This window comes from Trachemys scripta, chromosome 1, assembly GCF_013100865.1.
Source record: "Trachemys scripta elegans isolate TJP31775 chromosome 1, CAS_Tse_1.0, whole genome shotgun sequence".
NCBI classification, from domain to species: Eukaryota; Metazoa; Chordata; order Testudines; family Emydidae; genus Trachemys; species Trachemys scripta.
The window spans coordinates 97,918,612-97,942,165 of record NC_048298.1 but is presented as its reverse complement, the minus strand read 5'-3'; the positions used below and the strand labels follow the sequence as shown (position 1 = coordinate 97,942,165).

The following is a 23,554-nucleotide window of genomic DNA, read 5'->3' as shown; positions in this document are numbered from 1 at the left end:
GCTGCTGGAAGCGGCGTGGGCCGAGGGACTTACTGACCGCCGCTTCCAGCAGCCCCCATTGGCCTGCAGCAGCGAACCGCAGCCAGTGGGAGCCACGATTGGCCAGACCTGCAGGTGAGGCAGGTAAACAAACCGGCCCGGCCCACCAGGGGCTTTCCCTGCACAAGCGGTGACCCCAGTTTGAGAAACACTGCACTATAGCGGCACAGCTGCACTGTAGTGTATCGGTGTAGACATTACCTATGCCGACAGGAGGGATTCTTGTGTCAGCGTAGGTAATTCACCTCCCTGAAGGGTGGTAGCTACATCAATGGAAAAATTATTCTGTCAATCTAGCGCTGTTCTACAAAGACTTTGGTCGTCTTAAATAAGCCGGTCAGGGGGCTGGAGTTCCAAACCCCTCTCCCCCCGGCGCAATACAGTTATGCAGACCTAATTTCTAGTGCAGACCAGGCCTAAGAAAACAGATCTGACTTGCTTTTTGTTTTAAATAAACAGTCATTCCATTTATAACAGGAAAGCACAAATGCCGTCTGAGGCTTGTGAGGTTTCCTGCAGATTTCAGTACAAAGCACAATCAGCAACATTTTGTTGTTTTAAATATATATACTATAAGGAAATGTTTTATATTCCCTCAAGACTGTTGGAATTTATCCACTAGCTTCAATTGCACTTTAAATGGTTTCCTGACAGATTTTCATTAGCATCTGTTATCAGATCTGTGTTATTGTAAAGTTAAATCCCTCCCCTCACCACTAGGCTAATGCTCTTCAACATCCTTGCTTCTCTTCTGAACTTTGCTGTCCTGTAACCAAGCAATATGGGCCGCATCCAAAGTCCGCTGAAGTCACTGGGAGTCTTTCCACTTCCTTTGATGAGCTTTGAACCAGGCCCTAGCATCTAATAGATTTAATTTCAGATGCTGGCCCTGAAAGGTATATGCTGTATGCAATACAGACTCCGCATAGAAATGCAACGGCTCCAAGAAAAAGGACTCAGCACCTATTCTCTGACTTGTTTTAGGACAATCAATTAAAAATTAGGATTCAGGGAAGTAAGAAGAAAGGAAAACTCTTACAGGGAGATATAATTGCTTCCAATGGAATTTTGCACATTATTGACAAAGCCCTGGACAACGTGGAACCAACATTTGGGAGCAATAAAGAGGTGAGGCCTCATACATACAAGTGTCAGCAGGACTTTAAAATATTACTTTTAAATGAATTTAGGACTCATGAAAGATGCCTGATGGAGAGCAACTGTACAAGTTTCCTCACTCTGCCCTGCCAATGTGCCTGAACTGTGACCTGCATGCACAGTGACCCGGGGTCCAGTTTTCAACCGGAACACACAGTCGAAAAGGAATCTTGGTGGCTCTGGTCAGCACTGCTGACCGTGCCGTTGACTGTCTGGTTGGCAGCGCCACGCAGCGGGGATGGCAGGCTCCCTGCTAGTCTCCGTGCTGCGCAGCTCCCAGGAAGCAGCCAGCATGTCCCACCTCTGGCTTCTACACATAGGGGCAGCCAGGGGGCTCTGCACACTGCCCCTACCCCCAAGCACCATCCCCACAGCTCCCATTGGCTGGAAACCATGGCCAATGGGAGCTACAGGGGTGGCACCTGTGGACAGGGCAGCGCGCAGAGCCGCCTGGCCGTGCCTCTGTGTAGGAGCCAGAGTGGGGACATGCCACTGCTTCTGGGAGCTGCTTGAGATAAGCGCTGCCCGGAGCCTGCACCCCTGACTCCCTCCCGGACCCCAAACCCCTGCCCCAACCCCAGCCCTGATCCCCCTCCCACCCTCTGAACTCCTTGATCCCAGCCCAGAACACCCTCCTGCACCCCAAGCCCCTCATCCCTACCCCCACCACAGTGTCTGCACCCCAGCTAGAACCCTCACACCCCCTCCTGCACCTCAGTCACCTGAGCCAGCCCAGTGAAAATGAGCGAGTGAGGGTGGGGAGAGCAAGCGACGGAGGGAGGGGGGATGGAGTGAGCAGGGGTGGGGCCTTGGAGGAGGGGCGGGGCAGGGCAAGGGTGTTCGGTTTTGTGTGAGTAGAAAGTTGGCAAACCTACCTGCAGGGACAGCCTCCAAAGTAACAGGGGGTAATGTAGTTTTCATGCCATTCAGACATTTACTTCTCTGCTGAGATGATCAGTGAAAGGGTCAGTTGTAATGATGATTTTTGACATGTGGACACCTGTCCATTGGGGACTGGACTAAAACCATCAACACATATCCCAGAACAGCCATTAGATGGTAGTGACTTTTGGGTAACTCCTGACCTGAGTTAAGTTCAACCAGCAACCAAAATACTGAAGACCATGATTTTGAAAAATGACCACTAATTTTGGGTGTCTCCATTTTTCAGTGCCCAACCTCGGATACCTTCTCAAGACACCTGTTCCTGTGTGATCTTGGGCAACACACTTAATTTCTCTGTACTTCACTGCCCTACTAGGAAACATAGATAATAATCCTTCAATACTACCATCCTGTGTGTGTCTTGTGGATTTGGAATGTAAATTCTTCAGGGTAGGGCCATCTCTTACTATGTGAAAGTACAGTGCCTCGTACTGGGGCTCTGCTCTCAGCTGGCGTGTCTGAGTCCTACCGCAATACAAATAATAAATGAAAACAACAAATACAGCCAGGTCTTTAACGACAGACTCATTCAATAATTCAAGTATTTGTAAACAAGGATTTTATGAGCATGAAAGTATGTTTCACTATTGATAATACACTTAAGATCATGTAATGAATAAATTTTAAATGCATTAGTTATTTCATTTCTAATTTAACTATAATGTAACATACAAATTAAAAATACATTTTTAGGAGACCATAATGACAGTGATTCAAGACAATAGAAGATACAGCCGATTTAGATCCATGTTAGAGGTAAGAATATAGAAGTGGAATTCTGTAAAGCTATTTTTAAATGCACAAAGCTAGTATGTAATTTCCCTTTTTTTTTTTTTTTTTTTTAAATAAAAAACAGAAAACTATCCTGGGACTGGTCTTGGAGCAGGATGGTGGACCTTACACAATCTTTGTTCCAAACAACAATGCTTTGGATAACATGAAAGATGGAGCACTGGACTACCTGCTTTCTACAGAGGTATGACTCTTCAGATAACTCAGATCAATACAGATTCTTATATAGTAGGTGTCTTTTACACCTTTGGTGTTGATAAAACTAAGCTTTTGTGCTTCTAGGTTTAAGTCAATCTTTTTCTATCAGCAATCAGGAAAAGAGCTAATGTAGTCATCATCACCATGGCAAATCCCAAAGGGTCATAAGCTCCCTGCAGACTGAATACCACCCAGGCTAATGTGAGGGACAGATTACACCACAACTGCCAACTGCATGGTTCTTACACCTTTCACTGAGGCATCAGAAACAGGATACTGGGCTACATGGGCCTTGGGTCTGAACCAGATGGTAATTTCCATGCTTCTAAGCAGCTTTAAAGTGGAACTTTCATGCTAAGGAACAAGAAAATATAACATTTTCAGAAACTAGATTTATCTAATCCTCCTCCTAGTTTTTGCTAATATTTTCATGTTTAGGCAAAAATGTCCTCACCGCCCCTTAATCCATCCTCTCCCCTTCTACTTGCTCCCAAAGTGAAGGCTGTAAAATTCACTGTCCTACAAGTTCCTGATAGAAAAGGCTAGATCAGCCCATCTCCTTGCAAATGTGGGAACAAAGTATGATCTGCTGAATTCTTCCATCCAAGGGTTGGGGTGCAGAGTTTCTGTCCCATACAGAGAAACATTGTGAACCCCCACTGGCTACAGCCACCTGCTCCCATTCTGATTTCCTGGTAGCATGGCTCCATTGAAACCATAGTGACAAGGCTTTCCCTGGGAGCTGACCTCAGAGACTCTTTAAAGGGAGATTTCACAGCACAGAGGGGACACTGAATAGGAGTTAATGCAGCTTCAGGCTTCATTACGTTTTGGGTAGCTTTATTGCTGCTGGAGCTGGGAGACGATACATGTCCCTCACTAGCATCTCCCCAACACTTCCCACTTCATCTGGGTGGAAAGGGAAGATCAACGCGGGGGTGAGGGGAGGATAGTTTCCTCTGCGCACTGATCCTAGGGAACATCTAGTAGGAAATGCACAGCAAATAAAAGGTCGCCCCCAAAAGGAAACGCGGGTGAAAGCACAAGAACAGAGACCAAATGAGAGTAACCTCTAGGACAGACTAGATGCAGTGAGGAGAGCACTGTTTGGATTTCAGGGGAGCATCACTAATAATACAGACATTTTCAAGACTCAGGTAAATGATAAAAATATCCTTATTTTATCGGTGCTGTGTTAAAACAGATCAGATTTGTGCTATCTGTATTGGGTTAAAAAAAGTCCTTTGTTCATTTGTGCAGGGTGCATGGAAACGTCTGGAGCTCGTTCGATACCACATTGTTTCTTATGCTCAGGTTAGTGTAACTGCTTGGCTGTCCTGTCCTATCGCTGTTCAGACTTTCTCCAGGAAAGCAGCATTCTGGCCATGCAGTGTGATTTCAAAGCAAAAGGTTTCTCTAAACACAGTTTCCATTTGGTGTTATTCAACAGGGTAGCACATGGGGTAAGACTGTCTTCACTGCAAAACAGGCATGTTTTTTACATAGAAACGCCCCACTTAATGTAAACTCCTAATGGAGACATGGTACTGTAGTTTTTATCTGATGTAGCTAGTCAGCAACAACCCCAGATAAGGTGCTTAGCATTGACCTCAACTAGCTACATCAAGGTAAAAATTACTTGTGCCTTGTCTACACTAGGATTTTAAAATCAAGATAGGTATTTTGATGTAAATGCACCTTTTTTGCCACTAAGATATAATCCAATAGATGACAGGATCACACCTCGCAACTGGAACTTGCTAAACTACTGATATGTGAGATGGTACATAATTTGGCTGTGTCGGCTCTGCACTGCTAACGGGAATAAAAAGAAGGGGGAAAGTATCTTTGTCACTAAAATAAGCACATATAACTCTGAACTGATGCTACTAAGATTGACACCTGCCTGGTTTAAACTGGGAGGAGTGAGTTTGTCAATATCTAAACAAGTTCTCCGGTTCTTCCCTTTTTCTACCAGAGTCAAAACAGAAGAACATAGAGTCCCATGACATCACGCATGTATGAGGGTGCCTCATCCCTGTCTTGCTGCTGCCCCTGCTTCCTCCACACCAGTCTGGGGAGAGGAGTCTTAATAAGCTCGGTACAGGCCACACATATAGTGTCCCAGATGGGGGTCCCCCTGTACTGATCTGCATCAGGGCAACCCCCAGCTGGATTTCACCCCCCTTTCTTCATGATACACTTTCATAATTTTTTCTCATTTGGTTAACAATCTGTTTCTGATAAGTCAGTCAGCTTAAAACCTCCACCACACATTCCTTTGTTTATTTTAATCACTTTACTCATTGCAGTTGGAGGTTGCCAGCCTCATCTCCATAGAACACGTCAGGACCATGGCTAGACAGTTCATCTATTTTAACACGACCAGCAATGTAAGTCAAGGAGAAATTAACTTTTTATTGATGAACTTTTCTCTCTGATCCATTCATCCAGTTACTTTAGGTGCACGTGAAAAATTGTTGAGCCTCAGGCTTGTCTATACAGAAAGGCTTTGCCAATACAGCTATACTGGTATAGCTATACCAGCAGAGCCTCCTAGTGAAGACACAGCTTACACCAGCAAAAGGAGTTCTTTTGATGGTATAGTTAAACCACCTTCCCGAAGGACAAACTATACTGGCAAGTGGGCTCTTTTCCCATTATAGCTGAGTCTATGTGGGGGATTTTGCTGCCATAGCTATGTCAATCAGAGGTGTGGATTTTTTCCACAATAGCGACATGGCAACAAAACTTTGTAATGTTGAACTGGGAAGGGATCAAAGGAATTTCCCATTTGAGTGAGTGGAAAATTCACAGCATTCCACTCCCAGAGCCCTTCAGGGCTCAGTACTATGAAAGACACTTAAAAAATATAAATTACTGTTTGGATGGGTTTGTCAGGAAGGTCTACAAATTTTATTATTATTTTTTTAAGACTGGGCCAAATCCTGAGCTCCTCCTTCAGCCCTGGCCAGTCGAGGAGAGTTAGGGTGACGAGATCACCCAGGTCAAATATCGGGATGCGGGGGGGAGAAGTGTGTGGCAAAAAAAAAAAAACAGCCTCCCTCCCTCCCGCCCCCCAAGTGCTGGAGGGAGGCCCCGGAGATGCAGGGGGAGCGGGGTGCCGTGAGTGAGAGTCCAGCCTGGCCCCGAGCGCAGGCAGGACTCAGTCGGGCAGTAGGGAGAGTATGGGGGCCCCAGCCCCCCCGTCCCGCTCAGGTCCCGCAGGGAAACGAATGGGGCTGGGCTACTGATGCCTCCGCCCCGGGCCGCCGCGGGATTGCACCAGCTGGGCAGCAGCCCAGACACAACTGGCCAGGGGCTGGGCGCAGCGTGAGCGCTGCTGGGTCCCCGCAACAGGCCCAGGCTCGGGGGGTTTGGGCCCGGGCGCCAGAGCTGCAGCGGCCGAGCTTGGCCATCGGCCTCTTCCTCCCCCTGCAGCAGTGGGAGCTGCAGCAGCGGCTGCTCCCGAGACCCGCTGCCCAGGTGGGGAGAACAGCCGCCGCCTGGCCCCGCGGGTTGCCCCCCTACTCTCCCTACTGCCCGACTGAATCCTGCCTGTGCTGGGGGCCAGGCCGGACACTCACTCACCCCAGCCCCGCGCTCCCCCTGCGTCTCCCAGGCCTCCCTCCAGGCTTGTGGAAGGAGGAGGAATGGTGAGCCTGGGGAAGAGGTGGGGATTTGGGGAGGGAGCCAATGGGGGAAGGAGGGGGCGGAGTCGTGGCGGGGGCGCAAGCACTTCTGGGCTCCGGAGCATTTGCTTGTTTGTCCAGTGTCCTGACCTAACATTGGTTGGGACGCGGGACAAAAGCAAATATCGGGACAGTCCCGATAAAATTGGGACGTCTGGTCACCTTGAGAGTAGGCGTGTTTTTAAAATGTGTCCACTGACATATTTTGATTAACATTCTTAAATACTTCTCAGCACCAAGTGTAGACTGGGTTTAACATTTTTAAAAATGTTTTAGCTGGTCATGATGAACACAGCCAACACATTTTTGAAGATATTAAACCCTGGCTACCCTAGGTGCCAAGTTTTGTTTAATAATAGGTTAGCTAACATGTTTAAAAACATACCTCTCTCCCTAGCCTAGACCTGCCCTTAGTTTTCACTCAATATTTCATCAGGCAGATTCCCGTAGATTTCAATTGGAGTTTACATGAGTAAGGACTGAGTGAAAACTTAAGCCAAATCCTGAGATTTTTGCTAATTAAATAAGTGGAAACAAAATTAAGAAGTCAAGTTTATGTAAATTTCTAATCTCTAACATACTTTTAAAAAAATAGTGATGGATAATACTCTTAGTTCAAGATGCAGCCTTTTAATCAGTAAGCTATAAATTAATCTCTTGAAAATGCTTTTGGTGTGCAGTACATTTTTAAAAAATAATGATACTGTAGGTACTTTTAATAAGTCAAGCTACTTGACATATGAAACTTCCTTCCATTGTTCACATGCATTAGCCAAAATTGTGTTATGGATGAAAATTAGATCTGTATAAATAATTTACCAAAGCAGAATAGTAAAGAGGGCTGTTCAAATGTCAAGGAACATGGATGGAATTCCTGAGTTCTAACCCTGGTTCTTCCACTGATTCACTATGACCACGGACAGATGACAACTAGGGTTGTCAAGCAATTAAAAAAATTAATCATGATTAAAATATTAATCATGATTAATTGTGCTGTTAAACAATAATAGAATGCTATTTATATAAATATTTTTGTATGTTTTCCACATTTTCAAATATATTGATTTCAATTACAACAGAGAATATAAAGTGTTCAGTGCTCACTTTATATTTATTTTTGATTGGATTTATTTTGCACTGTAAAAATGAAATAAATAGTATTTTTCAATTCACTTAATACAAGTACTGTAGTGCAATCTCTTTATCATGAAAGTTGAACTTACAAATGTAGAATTATGTATATAAAAACTGCATTCAAAAATAAAACAATGTAAAACTTTAGAGCCTACAAGTCCATTCAGTCCTACTTCTTGTTCAGCCAATAGCTCAGACAAACAAGTTTGTTTACATTTGCAGGAGATAAGGTGGCCAGCTTCTTGTTTACAATGTCACCTGAAAGTGAGAACAGACGTTCACATGGCATTGTTGTAGCCGGCGTTGCAAGATATTTACATGTCAGATGCGCAAAAGATTCATTTGTCCTTCATGCTTCAACCACCATTCCGGAGGACATGAGCCTATACTGATGATGGGTTCTGCTCAATAATGATCCTAAGCAGTGCATGTTCATTTTCATCATCTGAGTCAGATGCCACCAGCAGAAGATTGATTTTCTTTTTTTAGTGATTCGGGTTCCATAGTTTCTGCATCAGAGTGTTGCTCTTTTAAGACTTCTGAAAGCATGTTCCACACCTCATCCTTCTCAGATTTTGGAAGGCAATTCAGATTCTTAAATCTTGGGTTGAGTGCTGTAGCTATCTTTGGAAATCTCACATTGGTACCTTCTTTACTTTTGTCAAATCTGCAGTGAAAGTGTTCTTAAAACAAACATCATGCTGGGTCATCATCCAAGACTGCTATAACATGGAATATATGGCAGAATGCAGGTAGAACAGAGCAGGAGACATACTATTCTCCCCCAAAGAGTTCAGTCACAAATTTAATTAACACATTTTTTTAATGAGCATCATGAACATGGAAGCATGTCCTCTGGAATGGTCTCCAAAGCATGAAGGGACATACGAATGTTTAGTATATCTGGCACGTAAATACCTTGCAATGATGGCTACAAAAGTGCCATGCGAAGGTCTGTTCTCACTTTCAGGTGACATTGTAAATAAGAAGCGGGCAGCATTATCTCCCGTAAATGTAAACAAACTTGTTTCTCTTAATGATTGGCTGAACAAAAAGTAGGACTGAGTGGACTTGTAGGTGCTAAAGTTTTACATGTTTTGTTTTTGAGTGCAGTTATGTAACGAACAAAAAAAATCTATATTTGTAAGTTGTGCTTTCACGATAAAGAGATTGTACTACAGTACTTGTCTGAGGTGAATTGGAAAATACTATTTCTTTTGTTTACCATTTTTACAGTGCAAATATTTGTAATCAAAAACAGTAATATAAAGTGAGCACTGTACACTTTGTATTCTGTGTTGTAACTGTTTTCAATATATTTGAAAATGTAGGAAAACATCTAAAAGATTTAATAAATTTCAATTGATATTCTATTTAATAGTGCGATTAAAACTGCGATTAATTTTGATTAACTTTTTAAATCACTATTAATTGTTTTGAGTTAATCGTGTGAGTTAACTGGGATTAATCGACAGCCCTAATCACAACCTCTCTCTCATTTTTCACCCATCCATAAAATTGCGATGACACTGGACCCAATCCAACGCCTACTGAGGTCAATGGGAAGACTCCCACTGACTTCAGTGGACATTGATCAGACCCTTGGTTACTGACCTCACAAGATAGCTGAGAGGATTAATTAATTAGGCTCAGATGTTGCTTTTATGTTTGTGGAGCAGATATCAAGGAAAAGGTGTAATCCTGGTACACTATTTGCCTTTGGGATGTGAAAGATAGGATTTGCCAATTAACTAAACCAGGAGCTAAACCATTTTATGACTAAAAATAATGAAATTAGAACATCATGAGGTAGTGATGTGGTAGTTTTCAAAGATGATTTCAAATTCTTTTATTCTGCAGGGACAAATCTTGGTGAATGGTGAAGAAACAGAAGAAACAGATATTGTTGCCAAAAATGGTCGAATATACACTCTTGCAGGTGTTCTTATTCCTCCCTCAATTGTTCCTATTCTACCACACAGATGTGATGGGAGAAGGAGTGAAATTAAAATGGTAAGGAAAGCCAGTAAACAAGGTTTCAGACAGTAGCCACTAAGTACTCCATGCATGGTACCTTAATCTCCTCTTTATTGCAAAATCAGAGAAATCAGCAAAAGGTATGGTAACATTTTGGATACGATACACAGCCCTGCAGACAGCCCAGTATGTAAACAGATCAATTGCAAGCTAGAACCTCGGGTGACCACATCCCGTCCCATCTCAAGTTCTCATCCAGTTTCTATAGCGACCCTTTAAAATTAGTTATCTTTCCAGTCAAACAATCTGCCTCCCAGAGTTCCACTTGTCCTTATACCAGTATGTAGCCACTTCTAGTTCCCATGGTAACTATTTAAGATCAATCATTTTCTTTTTATGATGCGTGAAGAAAATACAGTTAAATAAATACAACATATGAACTTGTCCATGCTCCATTTTGCACCTTATTTCTTCAGATTAGGAAGCAAAAACTACTGGATATTTCGAATAATTGAGTTCCCCACAGCATACTCAATTTGAGTAGCACATTATAGGGCTTGTACACTTGGTAGCAGTGACAGTCTGGTAAGGAGCAGAATAACTGTCAGGCAAGGCTTTTTGTCTGCTATAGCGGTTGCTCTGATCATCTATTCTTGGATCACACTCAAGTACATATCTGGGCCAAAGACATTTCTGACACGGTGATATAATATGGCAAAACAATTACAGTCTTCACTTACAACAATCCAAAACCACAACTTTGAAGCAAAACCTCAGCTGAACTGGACAGCATCCATTCATAATGAAATGAAATGAAAGAGGTGATGATAAAGAGCCATTAACTGTGGTAATAACAACTAAGTGCCATGTGTGCAGTATAATCATAAACCGGGCACAACACCACACAACAGTTCCTGGCATGGAAACTGAACAACACCTAAAATACATTAGCATTTCAAATTCCTTAAACAAAACCTTTTCACCTGAGTAGGATTCATTTACCACATTGAGTAACAAACATGGCAACAATGAGAGGTAATTTAAAAGTGGGGATCTACGTGACTAAGTTTTCTGTCTTTAAAACAAAAGGAACCAAAAATAAAGCTACTGACCTTTTGTTACATCTGATATTTGCGTTCTGGACTGGGTATCAGAATCCCTGGTTTCTGTACTCGGGTCTACCATGGACTTGTGAAACTTCATCTCTCTATACCTCAGCTTCTCTATCTGAGAAATGAGAATAATACTTTGTAAGGTGCTTTGAAATGCATGGATGAAATGCAATGTGATGTAGATGGATTATTATATTAATGAGAAGCAACAAAACATGTGCATCCCTAGGGTCCTGATAATAGCTAACATTAGAGCTGAGCAAATGTTTCAGTTCAGAGGCCAAACAGAAAAATTAAAATAAAATAAAAGGTTGTTTTAGGTCAAACAATATGAAGTTTTTTTAACCTTTTTCTAAAATAAAATCAGGTCAAATTCAAAATGAAAAGTCATTTTGAATCAAAAAAATCAAAACGCTTAATTTAAAAAATATCAACATGAAATGTTTACACATTTCTGTTTGTTTCCCTGCCTGAAACAATTTGCCAAATTTGACGTGAATTCCTGAAATGTTTGGGTCAACCCGAATCTGCATTTTCAAAAAAAATTTTGTAGCGCTCTAGAACCACATCAGGATTCACACTTGGTTATTAGAATATTTTGAAGCCTGGAATACTTACCCACAGTGACATTCCAGTGCTATTCCAGTCACTAACTGGCTTACTTTAATACCATGAGAGCCAAAATGAACCATGGAACTGTTCTTTCATGAATTTCAGGAAGCGTGTAGGTTGTGCAAATTAACAGCACTGTCAGCATCAAGGGAGGCCATGTAAGCCAAGTCTGGACTTGTAACAAAGACAAAGCCCTATCCAGGAAAGTGAACAAATAGGTGACTTGTGTGACATTGAATAGTGGAAATATTGGTACCATTAGAAAGAACTATGTGTTCTAAATAACTATGGGCCAGATTTACAAAGGTAAGGGGTTAGTGGAATTTACAAAAGTTCCTAAGCAGATAAGGTGCCTAACTCCCATTGATTTTCAACGTGAATTGGGTATCTAAATCACTTAGGATCTTTTAAAAATCACACTAGACACTTATCTGCATCCTAAATACCTTTGTAAATCTGGTCCTATGTTCCTATGTGCATTGTATAACATTGGAGATGTGGAAATCCAAACCATGGAACATTTTACGGCTTGATTCTCAATTCTTTCACTAATAAAATGTCCACTGTCTCCCATGAGAAGTCTGTGGACATAATTACTGTAGATCAGGCTCTTAAACATTATGGAAAACATGAAACATCTTGGACATCACTCAGAGATTATCCTAATTTCTTTCTGAGACTGGGGGTAACATCGTCAGTCATGAATAGTCTAACTCAAGTGGGAATCAGGGAACCCTTTTCAAGCTTTGACAAACTCTATATCCTCACTATCGAATACTTATTAAAGCTGGGTGAAAATTTTCAGACAAAATTTTTCAACAAAAATTGCAGATTCAGTGTTAACTGAAACATCTGGCGAATTTGTGTAAAAATTTACCAAGTTATTTTGGTTTAAAAAAATAATAATTCTGAAAAGATAGACACATTTCTACATTTTCCAAAGAAGTTTCAATTTTTCAATTTGATATAACCGTTTGTTTTGAATTTTACTTAATTTTAATTTTGAAAAGGTAAGAAACCCTCGAAAACAAAATATTTTGTTCAACCCAAAACAAAATTTTTTAGACTTTTCTAGTTCAACAAAAAAAATTTACAATTGTTTTAGGTCACCCAAAAATGTTTATTATGAATTATAATTATTATTTTGGTTTGTCAGCAAACCAAAAACTCAGTTCTTCACACAGCTCCCATCATTATTAGATGTTGAGTTTTTAGGACTCCTCATCTTGAAACCTGCCAGTTGATTCTAAATCGTCTCACTACTGTAGCTGTTAGTCTCTGTCATTGCCAGGCAATGCTAAACTAACCATTTGTGACAATGAGCTAAAAGGTGATAAGAAAAGAGTGATGATCAAAGCTGGATTATGGCTCAACGTAAGATTTATGATATGGATACAGAGAGAACATTTTTTCTCTTCAGACTGGATATGCATGAGATAGATCTCAAGTAGGTTTGCTAAGGTTGTCTTCCTATGAGTTACATAAAACATCTCAAATATTGAAATATACGAATTAGGCCAGATCCTCAGCTGGACTATGTCGGCGTTGGCTTCAATGAGTTATGCAGATCCACACTGGTTGAGAATCTGCCCCATTATGTGTGTGTGAATTTGCTGAAACAGTAACTCCCCACTCCAGTTTAGGGAGGTGCCAGTTCTCCAAGAGAAAGTGGTCAGGAAAGAAAGGAATGGGGAAAGGGCAAAAAAGATGGAGAAAGGAAGCAGGGGGAAGGATGAAAAGATAAAAATTAATGTTCATTAGAGATTTGATGAGGGAGGATTCACAGTTCTGGTGCTGTTACTTAGTTCTGTGATTCATGACATAACTGAATTTAAGTTTATCAGACATCGCTATAGCCTTCCTAAAATGTGACTACTGTCCTGTCTCCATTCAGGGTACCTGTGTAAAATGTTCAGTATTCTACAGGAGCACTTGTCCAGAAGACTCAAAGCCCATAGTAAGTGACCTTCCTATACAGATATTGCCAAACAGGCTATAATATTGTTTAAATTTAAATTCAATTTTCTGCATTGATTTCCCCAGTACAAACAATAACTGATTTCTTCTACTCGGTATTTTGGGAAATCAGTAATATTCAGCTTACTAGGGCTTTATGGGAGTTAGCTGTCTCAGAGTTTTGTACTAATACTTGTCACAGCAGTACTTGGGCAACTCCCATGTTATTTAAATTGGTATAGCAAAGGCCCTAGGAGATTTCATGGAGTCTCCCACTCTTCTATCCTGGGTATCAGAAGCTCTGCTTGGGGTAGCATTCTGTGTAGCATTGTCTTTGTTTTGTCTTTTAGAGGCGGGAAGGAGTAAGGGAGGACAGTTGCTATAGACTCTGCTTTGAGAATTTGTATGTGAAAAATACAGGAGGGTTAAGACTACACTAGACCCAGACCTGTTAAAACTTTCCTCTCTGTCACAAAAATAACGCTTTGTTTCTCTCCAAAGAATTAATACCATGTGCAATACATACAGTCACAAACAGTCCTTTACTGCCCCTTACCCTTCACTTGTCCATGTCACAACATGACCTGAGAGGTTGGGGGTTGGGTGGGAAGAGTGCACCAAGGAACTGAGGCTCCAGCCAGTACTAGGAGCAGAAGGACCCAAAGCAGGAACTACAGCCCTAGGAGGAAGGGGGTAAAATGAGGCCCAGCAATCTCTTGGACCCAGAACTGTACAGAGCAGACCTGCACACACACTGTGGGGGCACTAGGACCAATGTGGTACTTCCCTTCTTATCAGAGACTCCAGTTAGTAGGGGCAGAAGGCACCAAAGCGGTGTCCTATGGACACTCAGAGAACTTTCTAATTCTGACTGGATGTTCTCTACCTTATGATGATTGGCTGTTTGCTCCAATCCTCTTCCTTCATCAGTCTCTCCACCTCAGCTTCAGTCCACACCTGCCTCTCTTGGCCTCTTCTCCCCAGCCCTGTCCCTCTCATCCCTCTTCCCTTCCCATTTAGCTGATCCCCTCCAAAGTAAACCCATCCCCCCGCCAAAAAAGACAAAAAAACAAAACAAAAAACAAAAAACACACAATCAAGGAACTAACATGACATTTTCTGGCATCATATTGTTCACCCTGTGCTCTACCCGTTCCCCCACTTTATGTCTGTCTTGTCAAATTAGACTGAAAACTCTTTGGGGCAGGGATCTTCTATTATTGTGTGTTTGTACAGTGCCTAGCACAATGAGATCCCTCTCTCGGTTGGCCCTTAGACACTGTTATAATAAACATGATTATTACTATTATCAATAATAGTAATAATAATAAATGTACACATGCTTTGGAACCAGGAGAAAGCCTTCATCGGTTTTGTCTTTAAAAGCACTAATCATCATTTATGGTGGTGTATTTTTCCATGTACAAAACTCACATATTGCTGTCAAGATATTTTCTTGTCCATAGACCAGAATTCACTTGTATTGAATACTCTATCCCATGTACAATATAGTAACGATCCAACCACAGATAAAAAAAAATCAGGAAGCTACACATTATAGTAAAACTAAAAATATCCTTTTAAGTATCAATAGAAAAAAATAAAAAACAGTGTAATATATTTCCTGTTCTTCAATTAAATCGTTCCCTAACATTTTAATTGTAGTGCAGTATTGAATATCTACCTGGAAATATGTTTGATTTATTTATGTTCTAGGCTTCTTCAGGACGTAGATGTGTTTATGAAGCCCTGTCCTATCCAACAACCGGCTGTGCTAGGTACTGCAATGTAACAATAAAGGTAAGAAATTGTACAGGGATCATATAGAAATCAGCCAAAATATTGCTGTTGAACTTTGCTAATTTTACTTTTGGATGTGTGCAGCATCTAGAGGTCCCCTTATCATACTTCTTTGAGCAAGAGTACCAACCAGAGACACTTAGCTTCTCTGCTATACTACCCTTTGTACTCCCTGAAATAGCTCCTCTTCATTCTTCATGTTTACCTCAGCTCTTCTGGTGAGGCTTTGTAGCTGCCACACCTTTCTGTTTAGAGCTTTCTTATATTATATAACTCAGCTTTTCTTTCTTTTTAATCTCAACACCTCCCAAACACTTGTCATTGAGTCGTATGGCTGCCTTTATGAAGGACTGCACAGTTTGACAATTAGCAACACTAGTCGGATACATTATGCTTCCAAGACTTCATGTGCTGCTCGGTGGCAATGAGCAGCCAAATGCTTGCAAGGATTTTACTACATTTTGCCTCCTGTGGTATGTCTAATCCTTACAAAAATTGTCAATCACAACCCAGTACCGTTAATTTTCCACATTCCTTTTTTCTGTTCTTCTAATTAGGTTTCTGGGTTTCATGATACATATTAGGTGCACAAGGTCTGCAAATCTCTAAGACAAGAGGGGCCTTTGGACCCATGCTTCCCTATGAATTAGCCAGTTCCCATGCTTTTATATTCATGAATCTGCATAGCAGCCCAATTCCTGAATAAAAATGTTGATACAGGAAATTATTATTTACGGATAGATTATAGCTAGACCAGATCTGGGTGCACATCTGTGGACGAAGCAGTTGAAAAGGAAGTGGGGCAACTACTCCTATGTATGGCCCACCTGTAGGCTGAGGAGAATTGCAGTCCTTGATCTCAGGAGTGCAGGCACTGCCCTTTTGAGTGCGCAGCACCCCAGGGCCTCAGACAGTTGTCTGTGTCAGAGCTCCTTCTCCACATGGCCATAAAGCTTAGAGGAGTATAGCAGTTTGTGCAGTCCATCACACACTAAGAAGCTTTGGGAGACAGGTTGCAGCTGACGCTTTGTCAACCACAGTTCAGGGCTGTGCTGAAATGGCACCATCTAGCCCTGAATGATTGGTCCATCCCTCAAGTCTTCAGATGGAGGAAGAACGTGTTACTTTAAATGCCATGCAGCAGTATGTGCTTTACTTCACAGGAACCTAAGTGTTGCAAAGGCTTCTATGGGCCAGAGTGCAATCAGTGTCCAGGAGGATTTTCCAAACCCTGCTCAGGAAATGGACAGGTAAATGGAGCACCCAGCAGCACATTGCACTTCTATGTAGGGGTAGAGACAGGCTGGGCTGGGGAGTCTCCAGACTCCCTTGATCCTTTAGCACATAACAAATGTAAAAAATATTGCAGGAGGTTCACACTCTGCTAATCTATGTTGGCAATCTGGCAGTCAGACACTGATATAGGAGGGGAAAGATGGTGGAACCCTCCAGTTGACTAAAGCATCCAATTCTGTGGTTTTAATACACTGTATTGGGCATGGTTGGGATTTTAAGTGACCCACTCTGGGGCCCAGGGTTGTCTGAGGCAAAAATAAAAACAACAACAAAATAATAATTTTAAAGTTACAATTGAGAAGGAGAATGGAATTATGGGGATATGGGAACAGGGAAGAAACACAAGTTGGGGGGGAAGTTTCCACTAGAAAAAATTTATCATTAGGTTGAGATTCTTCTTACATTTAAAGAGGGTGCTGCTATAATCATGGTATAGACTGGCCTAAGTTATACAACTTTTCCCCCAGGGAGTAACAAAAAAGGATTATTTTAACATTCCTGTATAAATCCTATATCTTCTATGTTGCAGTGTGTGGATGGAATGAAAGGAAATGGAACTTGTATTTGTACTGATGGATTCCAAGGATCCCATTGTCAGTTCTGTTCAGACCCTGACAAATATGGTCCTCAGTGTGACAAAAGTAAGCATAGCTGCTCCGTCCTCCACTGTGCATAACCTGTTGTCTTCTAAAACGTTATTTGTACTACAATCAGTGCTAACTGATAGTGGTATACTCTCTGTAGAAGGCCTTTGGGGTGGGCGAATTTCATATGGTTTCCAACAAAGGGCCTAATCCATAGCCCGTTGAAGTCAATGGAAAGGCTTCCATTGACTTCACTGGGCTTTGGATCAGACTCGGACTGCCTTATGTTAATTGCTTTTTTTCATATCTGCCTTCCTTGCGTGATTATCTAAACAGATAAAATCTTCCTCCTCAACATTTATTTCTATTCTGGAATTGTTCACAAATGTAATAGCAGCTGTCTACAGACCTATGAAGACACAGTCACTGTCTTGAAAAAAAATCCACAATCTGAAAATATTTAAGATTATGTAGGAATCAGATTCAGATCCACTTTACACACCATTCTTACTAGATAACTATGGAGTCTATTAGTGTAGGGCCCAGAGTAAAAAGAAAAGTGGCATATGGTAATATTTTTTCCACTGTAGGATTCAATATTGTTATGTGTGCTGTAAAGTGAGAGACAATAGACTAAATAAAATGAAATATATAGATATTCACTCTGTGTCTATAAGTTACATAATTAGCCATAGCTTTTTGACTATGAACCAGTCTATCGTATGCAAAAAGCATTTTCCCTTAAGGCTCAGGCTATGTCTACACCGGGATAAAAAACACGCAGCTGTCCAATGACACTTGACTCGGGCGCCGGGGCTAAAACTTATTGTGTAGATGTTCAGGCTAGGGCTGGAGCTCACGGTCTGGGATGCTCCACTCATGCAGGATTCCAGAGCCCGGCCCCCAGCCCTAAGCTGAACATCTACACAGCAATTTTTAGCCGCGCAGCCTGAGCCCTGCAAGCCTGAATCAGCTGACCCGAACCAGCCGTGAGTTTATCTGTGCGTAACCATAGCCTAAGAGGCCACTGGCCTTGCATCATCTTATGGAAGGTCAGAGGCTGAAGCACAGATACTTTAAAAAAATAGAATATTAAGATCTTTTTGAGCCTTGATCCTGCAAATTCATCCACATTTGCTTATCTTTTGGCACTCTGAGTAGTTCTGTGACTTCAACAGAACTGCTCATAGGGCATAAAGTTAAGCACGTGAGTAAATTCTTGCAGGATCAGGGCCTGGATTTGTAAAAGTTTAGTGATTTTGTTTAATCTGTTTATCATTTTAGTTTTTTCAATCCAATTATGTTGTGTGCCTGCTTCACCAGCTTCTATAGATAACTTTAAATTCCAATGGCAGACAGGTGTGCTATAAAAAATATGAAGAATATTATTACAGGTGTTTAGATTTTAGAAAGAACTAATCTGAAATATTTCAGAAGTGGCATATAGGGACAATTGTTTAATTTCACATTTTATTTTTCCCCCTACAGAATGTCTGTGTGTTTATGGGAAGTGTGATAACAGGATAGATAGCGATGGCATCTGCCTTGGCGGATCATGCAAAAGTGGATATGCTGGGAAACTCTGTGATAAGCAGATAGTTCCGTGTGGGCCTTTTGTGCAATTCTGTCATGCACATGCAAATTGTCAGCTTAGTAATGGTGCCATGAGGTAGGTCAGTTACTTATATCTAACTAATCTTAGGTGTGCTATAACACTTTCAGAATCAAACTACAGGATTGGCATTTTCTGTTTCAAGATAACACTTCACACTATTGTATAAACATTAATCTTTATAATAATACTATGAGGTGGTATGTGCACGTTCCTTTCATTTTATAGGGGGAGAAACAGAGGCAGAAAAGTGAAGGGACCTACCCAAAGCAATGCAGCGAGTCAATTGCAGAGCAGGGATTAGATCTCAGCGGTTTGATTCCCAGTTCTGTGCTCATTTCCACACATTATACACAGCTTTTTCAGATCTTAAGATCAATATGTTTGAGCTTGTAAAATTGCAGAAGTAAGAGGGTAACAGTCAAAAGTGTCAAAGTAATTTAGGAACCTAAGTTTCATTTTCAAAAGTGCCTAAATATCTTAGGAGCCTAAATTCATTAACTTGCAATGAGACAAGCTAAATATTTAAGTCACTTTTGAAAATGGGACTTCAGTGCTTTTGAAAATTTTGGGCAGTGTGCTTTTCACCCTTAGCCATTTATGTACTTGAAATGACGTGGTAGCTTCCATAAAGCCAAGCTAATAATTTTAAGCAGCCTGTAATTTAGACAATGTGCTAAAGGAAAAATAGTATCAAAAATCAATTCAGTTTAATTTTACACGTGTCCTATCATGCAAAGTGATTTAATCAAATCACTTGTTTTTATAGCTGCGTCTGCAAACCTGGATATGAGGGAGATGGAACAACCTGCAGTGAAGTAGATCCTTGTGCTAGTTTAGCTCAAGGTGGTTGCGATACCAATGTAAGTGTACAATTTCTTACAGAATGAGTTGCTTAGTTTAAAGGAAATCTAAAGAAAGGCTAGGAATACCAGTAAGAAACATTTGCATATATAATTTCTGAATTCCCAACCAAATTCAAATCGTTCCCATAGTTAAAAATCTTGCCCTTACAGTTGTTTTGCTATGAAAATTGCTATGACTTATATAGTCATTATGCCCAAAGATGGATGCCACACAGCTTTTTTAGAGCGTTCTGTGACATTCTTAATATAACCCAAAGTAAAATCTTCCTTCAAAGCAGTAGAACCATGGATTGAAATCTCTCTACTCCTCTAAGGCCCAGCTTGACAAAGCCCTGGCTGGGATGATTTAGCTGGGAATTGGTCCTGCTTTGAGCAGGGGGTTGGACTAGATGACCTCTTGAGGTCCCTTCCAACTCTGATATTCTATGCCCTCCCATTCCACAGTGATGCTAATGATATGGCAATGAGGGACCTTTTTCCTCTTTAGAGATGGCAGACCAAGATCTACTACAAGGAAGCCCATAACTAGTTCAAGGGATTAAGTAATGGATTTTAAAATTATTTTCAATGTTTAAATTGTAAGTTCAAATTCAGGTCAAGTTATTAGTTACCTAAAGTTATTTATTATCATCTGATGACTGTTTGGAATCTTATGTGAAATAAGTTGCTAGTTGTATTATAGACAGCAGTGCAGGGATATCCACATAACAACACCCACAGTGGCTGGCATTAATTGGCATCTTTGCTGATTGAATCGGTTGAGAGGTCAAAGATCTGATTCAGTCAACAGAGACCTTCACACCTCCTAAAGGTGGTCCCTCCGCCCCTCCAAGTCAGTGTGAGACACACTGACATGGCATTGCGGTGGAACCTTTCACTGCCCGCCCCTGCCTCCTGTGGACAAAGGGGAACGTCAAGCTCCCGGGCTGTAAGTCTAGCACTATTCACCAGCATTAAAAAAAAAAAATTCCATGAAAATATTAAAGGGGAAAAAATAGAGTTTGGTTCTCTAGTGTCATAGCCAAAGATTCCATCTCCTTTCCAGCATGTTCTTTTCTGAGCTGTCCATTTTAAGATGGTGGTTGGTGTCCATTAAACTTGTTTACTCTGCCATGTCCCCACAGGCAGAATGTATTAAAACAGGCCTTGGAACTCACACATGTGTGTGCCAGCCAGGATGGAGTGGGAATGGAAGAGATTGCTCAGAGATCAACAATTGTCTGCTACCAAATTTCAGAGGGTGCCATAACAATGCTACCTGCATATACGTAGGGCCAGGTCAGGTAAGTTTTGCTCATATCTTCCTGCACTACCTCTACCACATTCTGTTCTGCCCAAGTTTGCTACCTTCTACATCTTCTCCCACTCCCTCTATGTGCCCTTTTCCATGCAACCCCACATACCTGGAACAACCTCCCACATCTTGTGTCCCTCATCTCATAGGAGTAAGGGCAAGAAACCAAAGAGGTTTTCAGATGGTGCTTGATAAATTTATGAAGGGATTATATGGGGTGACTGCAATAGCGGGAGACCGGAGTTGACGATACAGGAGGCCCCTTCGAATCCAATGTTCTTATGTCCCAAATGATTACCCTTTTAAATCTTGCCTTAAAAGTCACTTCTTCTGAAAAAAAGCTTATCAACATTAATTCTCTATCAAAAGGGACTGTACTTTATTCTTTAGTTATTTACAACTATTCAGGAAAAAATTAAAAAAAAAATCCATCCACAATCCATAGAATGCCAATTATCTCTCTAGGATATTTCTAGAGCACACATATATATAGTTTTTAAATCACTAATTCTTCTAAACATCCATGCAGGACACACTGAGAGACTACCCCCTCCCTGTGAATGATGCCAAAAGATCAAACATCTCAGCTCCACCATGTGCTGGGCTTCAACTTACTGGTATTAATGTTGGGAATGCAACAGTAGGTTCAGAGGTTCAACACAAATCCTTTGTAGGTTTAAAGTACAAAGGGACAGATTCTCAGCTGGTGTAAATTGGTGCCACACCATTGAAGTCAGTGGCGCTATGTGGATAAACACCATCTGGAAAGCTGATCCATAGTGTTTAGAAGATCTACAATGTTTTAATCATTTTACCTTACTGTCCTGTTTTGTTGGAATGGTAGAATGACTGTGAATGTAAGGAAGGATTTCGGGGGAATGGAATTGAATGTGAACCAATAACCTCTTGTCTGGAACAAAATGGAAAGTGCCATCATCTGGTGAGTTAATTATTCTCTGAACAAATATTCAAATAGCATTTCTTTTACTGTATGCATCAGTGGATAATATTTCCTCCATGGACGTGAGAATGAATGGCATTCCACTAGAGCAAATATGTCGCAGCTCCATGTTATAGGATCTTTAAAGCTCAGTGGAGTGCATGAAAATGTCCTTCAGAGTCAGGTGAAGTGATAGCTGATATCCAAATAGACCCTTATTCAGTTTTTCCACTGATATCCATTAGAGTTCCCGACTGAAGTCTGAGTGATAATCGAGTAAGGCCCCTACAATTTGGTCCGTTAAGAAGACTGGAAAGTTGATCTCCATGTTCTCTGTCATATCTAGACAGTTTGTTTTTGTTTTTTTGGAATATCAGCAAAAAAAACAAGACAGAGAGACAACTTCTCTGCTGCTGTAAATTGGTGCAGATCCATTGAATCCATACACCATAGAATAAGTTCGTTTTGGTTACTTACAATAGCTAGTTCAGGGTTCAGTTATCCCATTCACCTTTCAAAGATGGCAAAAGAAAAGGGCCTTAGTAGTCTCATCATCTGGTCTAACAATACATAGACTCTCAAGAACCATAAGTTCAAATTTCAGGAGGGTCTGTTCATCCATCCAAGGTGGATAAGTTTAGTATGATGCAATTTACTCTGTGAGTCTCAAATCAAGAGCCAATTGGCTTTTCCCAGATAGTTAAAATACTTAGTGGCCACTACCATTTCTTCTCTCCAGACCAGAAGTAGCTGCTCAGTCAAGCATTATCGGATTCTTCAAGATGTGATATGCTACACTGCATAAAGAGATTTTTTTTTAAATTAGAACTGGTTGGATTATTTATTGCCAATAAATTCTCTGATCAATTTAGCCTTTTGTTTCTGTTCCTAAATTATCTGCAAACAGCTTTGGTGTGCATGATTTTGTCATTCACAATTGTTTGACAGTTTATGCGTTTTTCACTAACTGTTCTCTGAACTTTTCATCATTTGTGGCATGAGACTGGTTATCTAAATTGTATTTTTTCTGGTACGCTAGATGAAAAACTTTCTACGGGGAGGAAAATAAAGCTAATATCTTTTATTGGACCAACTTCTGTTGGTGAGAGAGACAAGCTCACCAACAGAAGTTGGTCCAATAAAAGATGTTACCTCACACCCCTTGTTTCTTCCATTCATGAAAGCATTTAACTCCTATTGATTTCAGTGGGACTTAAGAACATGCTTAAGTGCTTTCCAGAATATGGATATTTTACTGAATCGGGGCCTCAGTGAAGGGATTTTCAGCTATTTTAACTTTGCTACATCTCAGCATTGCCTTGTATTATGTGCAAGCATATTATATCAACAACATCTCTTGAATCCCCAGCTCTTTGACAGATTAAAATTTCTCTCCCTCTTTTTTTAAAAGGCTACTTGTCAGTTTGTGTCATCTGGTGTCTGGGACTGTGTGTGTGCAAAGGGCTACGAAGGAGATGGCATCATATGTTATGGAAGTGCAGCAGATGTAAGTAAGATAGTGGTCTTTTATCTAAGGGCAAGTTCAA

General features: G+C 41.1%; 1 protein-coding gene across 1 annotated transcript in view; it reads left to right on the top strand.

Annotated features, from left to right (window-relative positions):
• The window catches only part of STAB2 (stabilin 2), a 139,260-nt gene that overhangs the window by 33,688 nt on the left and 82,018 nt on the right, over positions 1-23,554 (top strand). Inside the window, exons 13-27 of the mRNA XM_034778700.1 lie at positions 1,024-1,167; positions 2,836-2,898; positions 2,999-3,118; positions 4,393-4,446; positions 5,445-5,525; positions 9,819-9,971; positions 13,554-13,616; positions 15,332-15,415; positions 16,579-16,665; positions 17,241-17,352; positions 18,784-18,964; positions 19,677-19,770; positions 20,898-21,056; positions 21,912-22,007; positions 23,419-23,514. Of these exons, the coding sequence (XP_034634591.1) occupies positions 1,024-1,167; positions 2,836-2,898; positions 2,999-3,118; positions 4,393-4,446; positions 5,445-5,525; positions 9,819-9,971; positions 13,554-13,616; positions 15,332-15,415; positions 16,579-16,665; positions 17,241-17,352; positions 18,784-18,964; positions 19,677-19,770; positions 20,898-21,056; positions 21,912-22,007; positions 23,419-23,514 (1,587 nt within the window). The remainder of the gene's footprint in view (positions 1-1,023; positions 1,168-2,835; positions 2,899-2,998; positions 3,119-4,392; positions 4,447-5,444; positions 5,526-9,818; positions 9,972-13,553; positions 13,617-15,331; positions 15,416-16,578; positions 16,666-17,240; positions 17,353-18,783; positions 18,965-19,676; positions 19,771-20,897; positions 21,057-21,911; positions 22,008-23,418; positions 23,515-23,554) is intronic.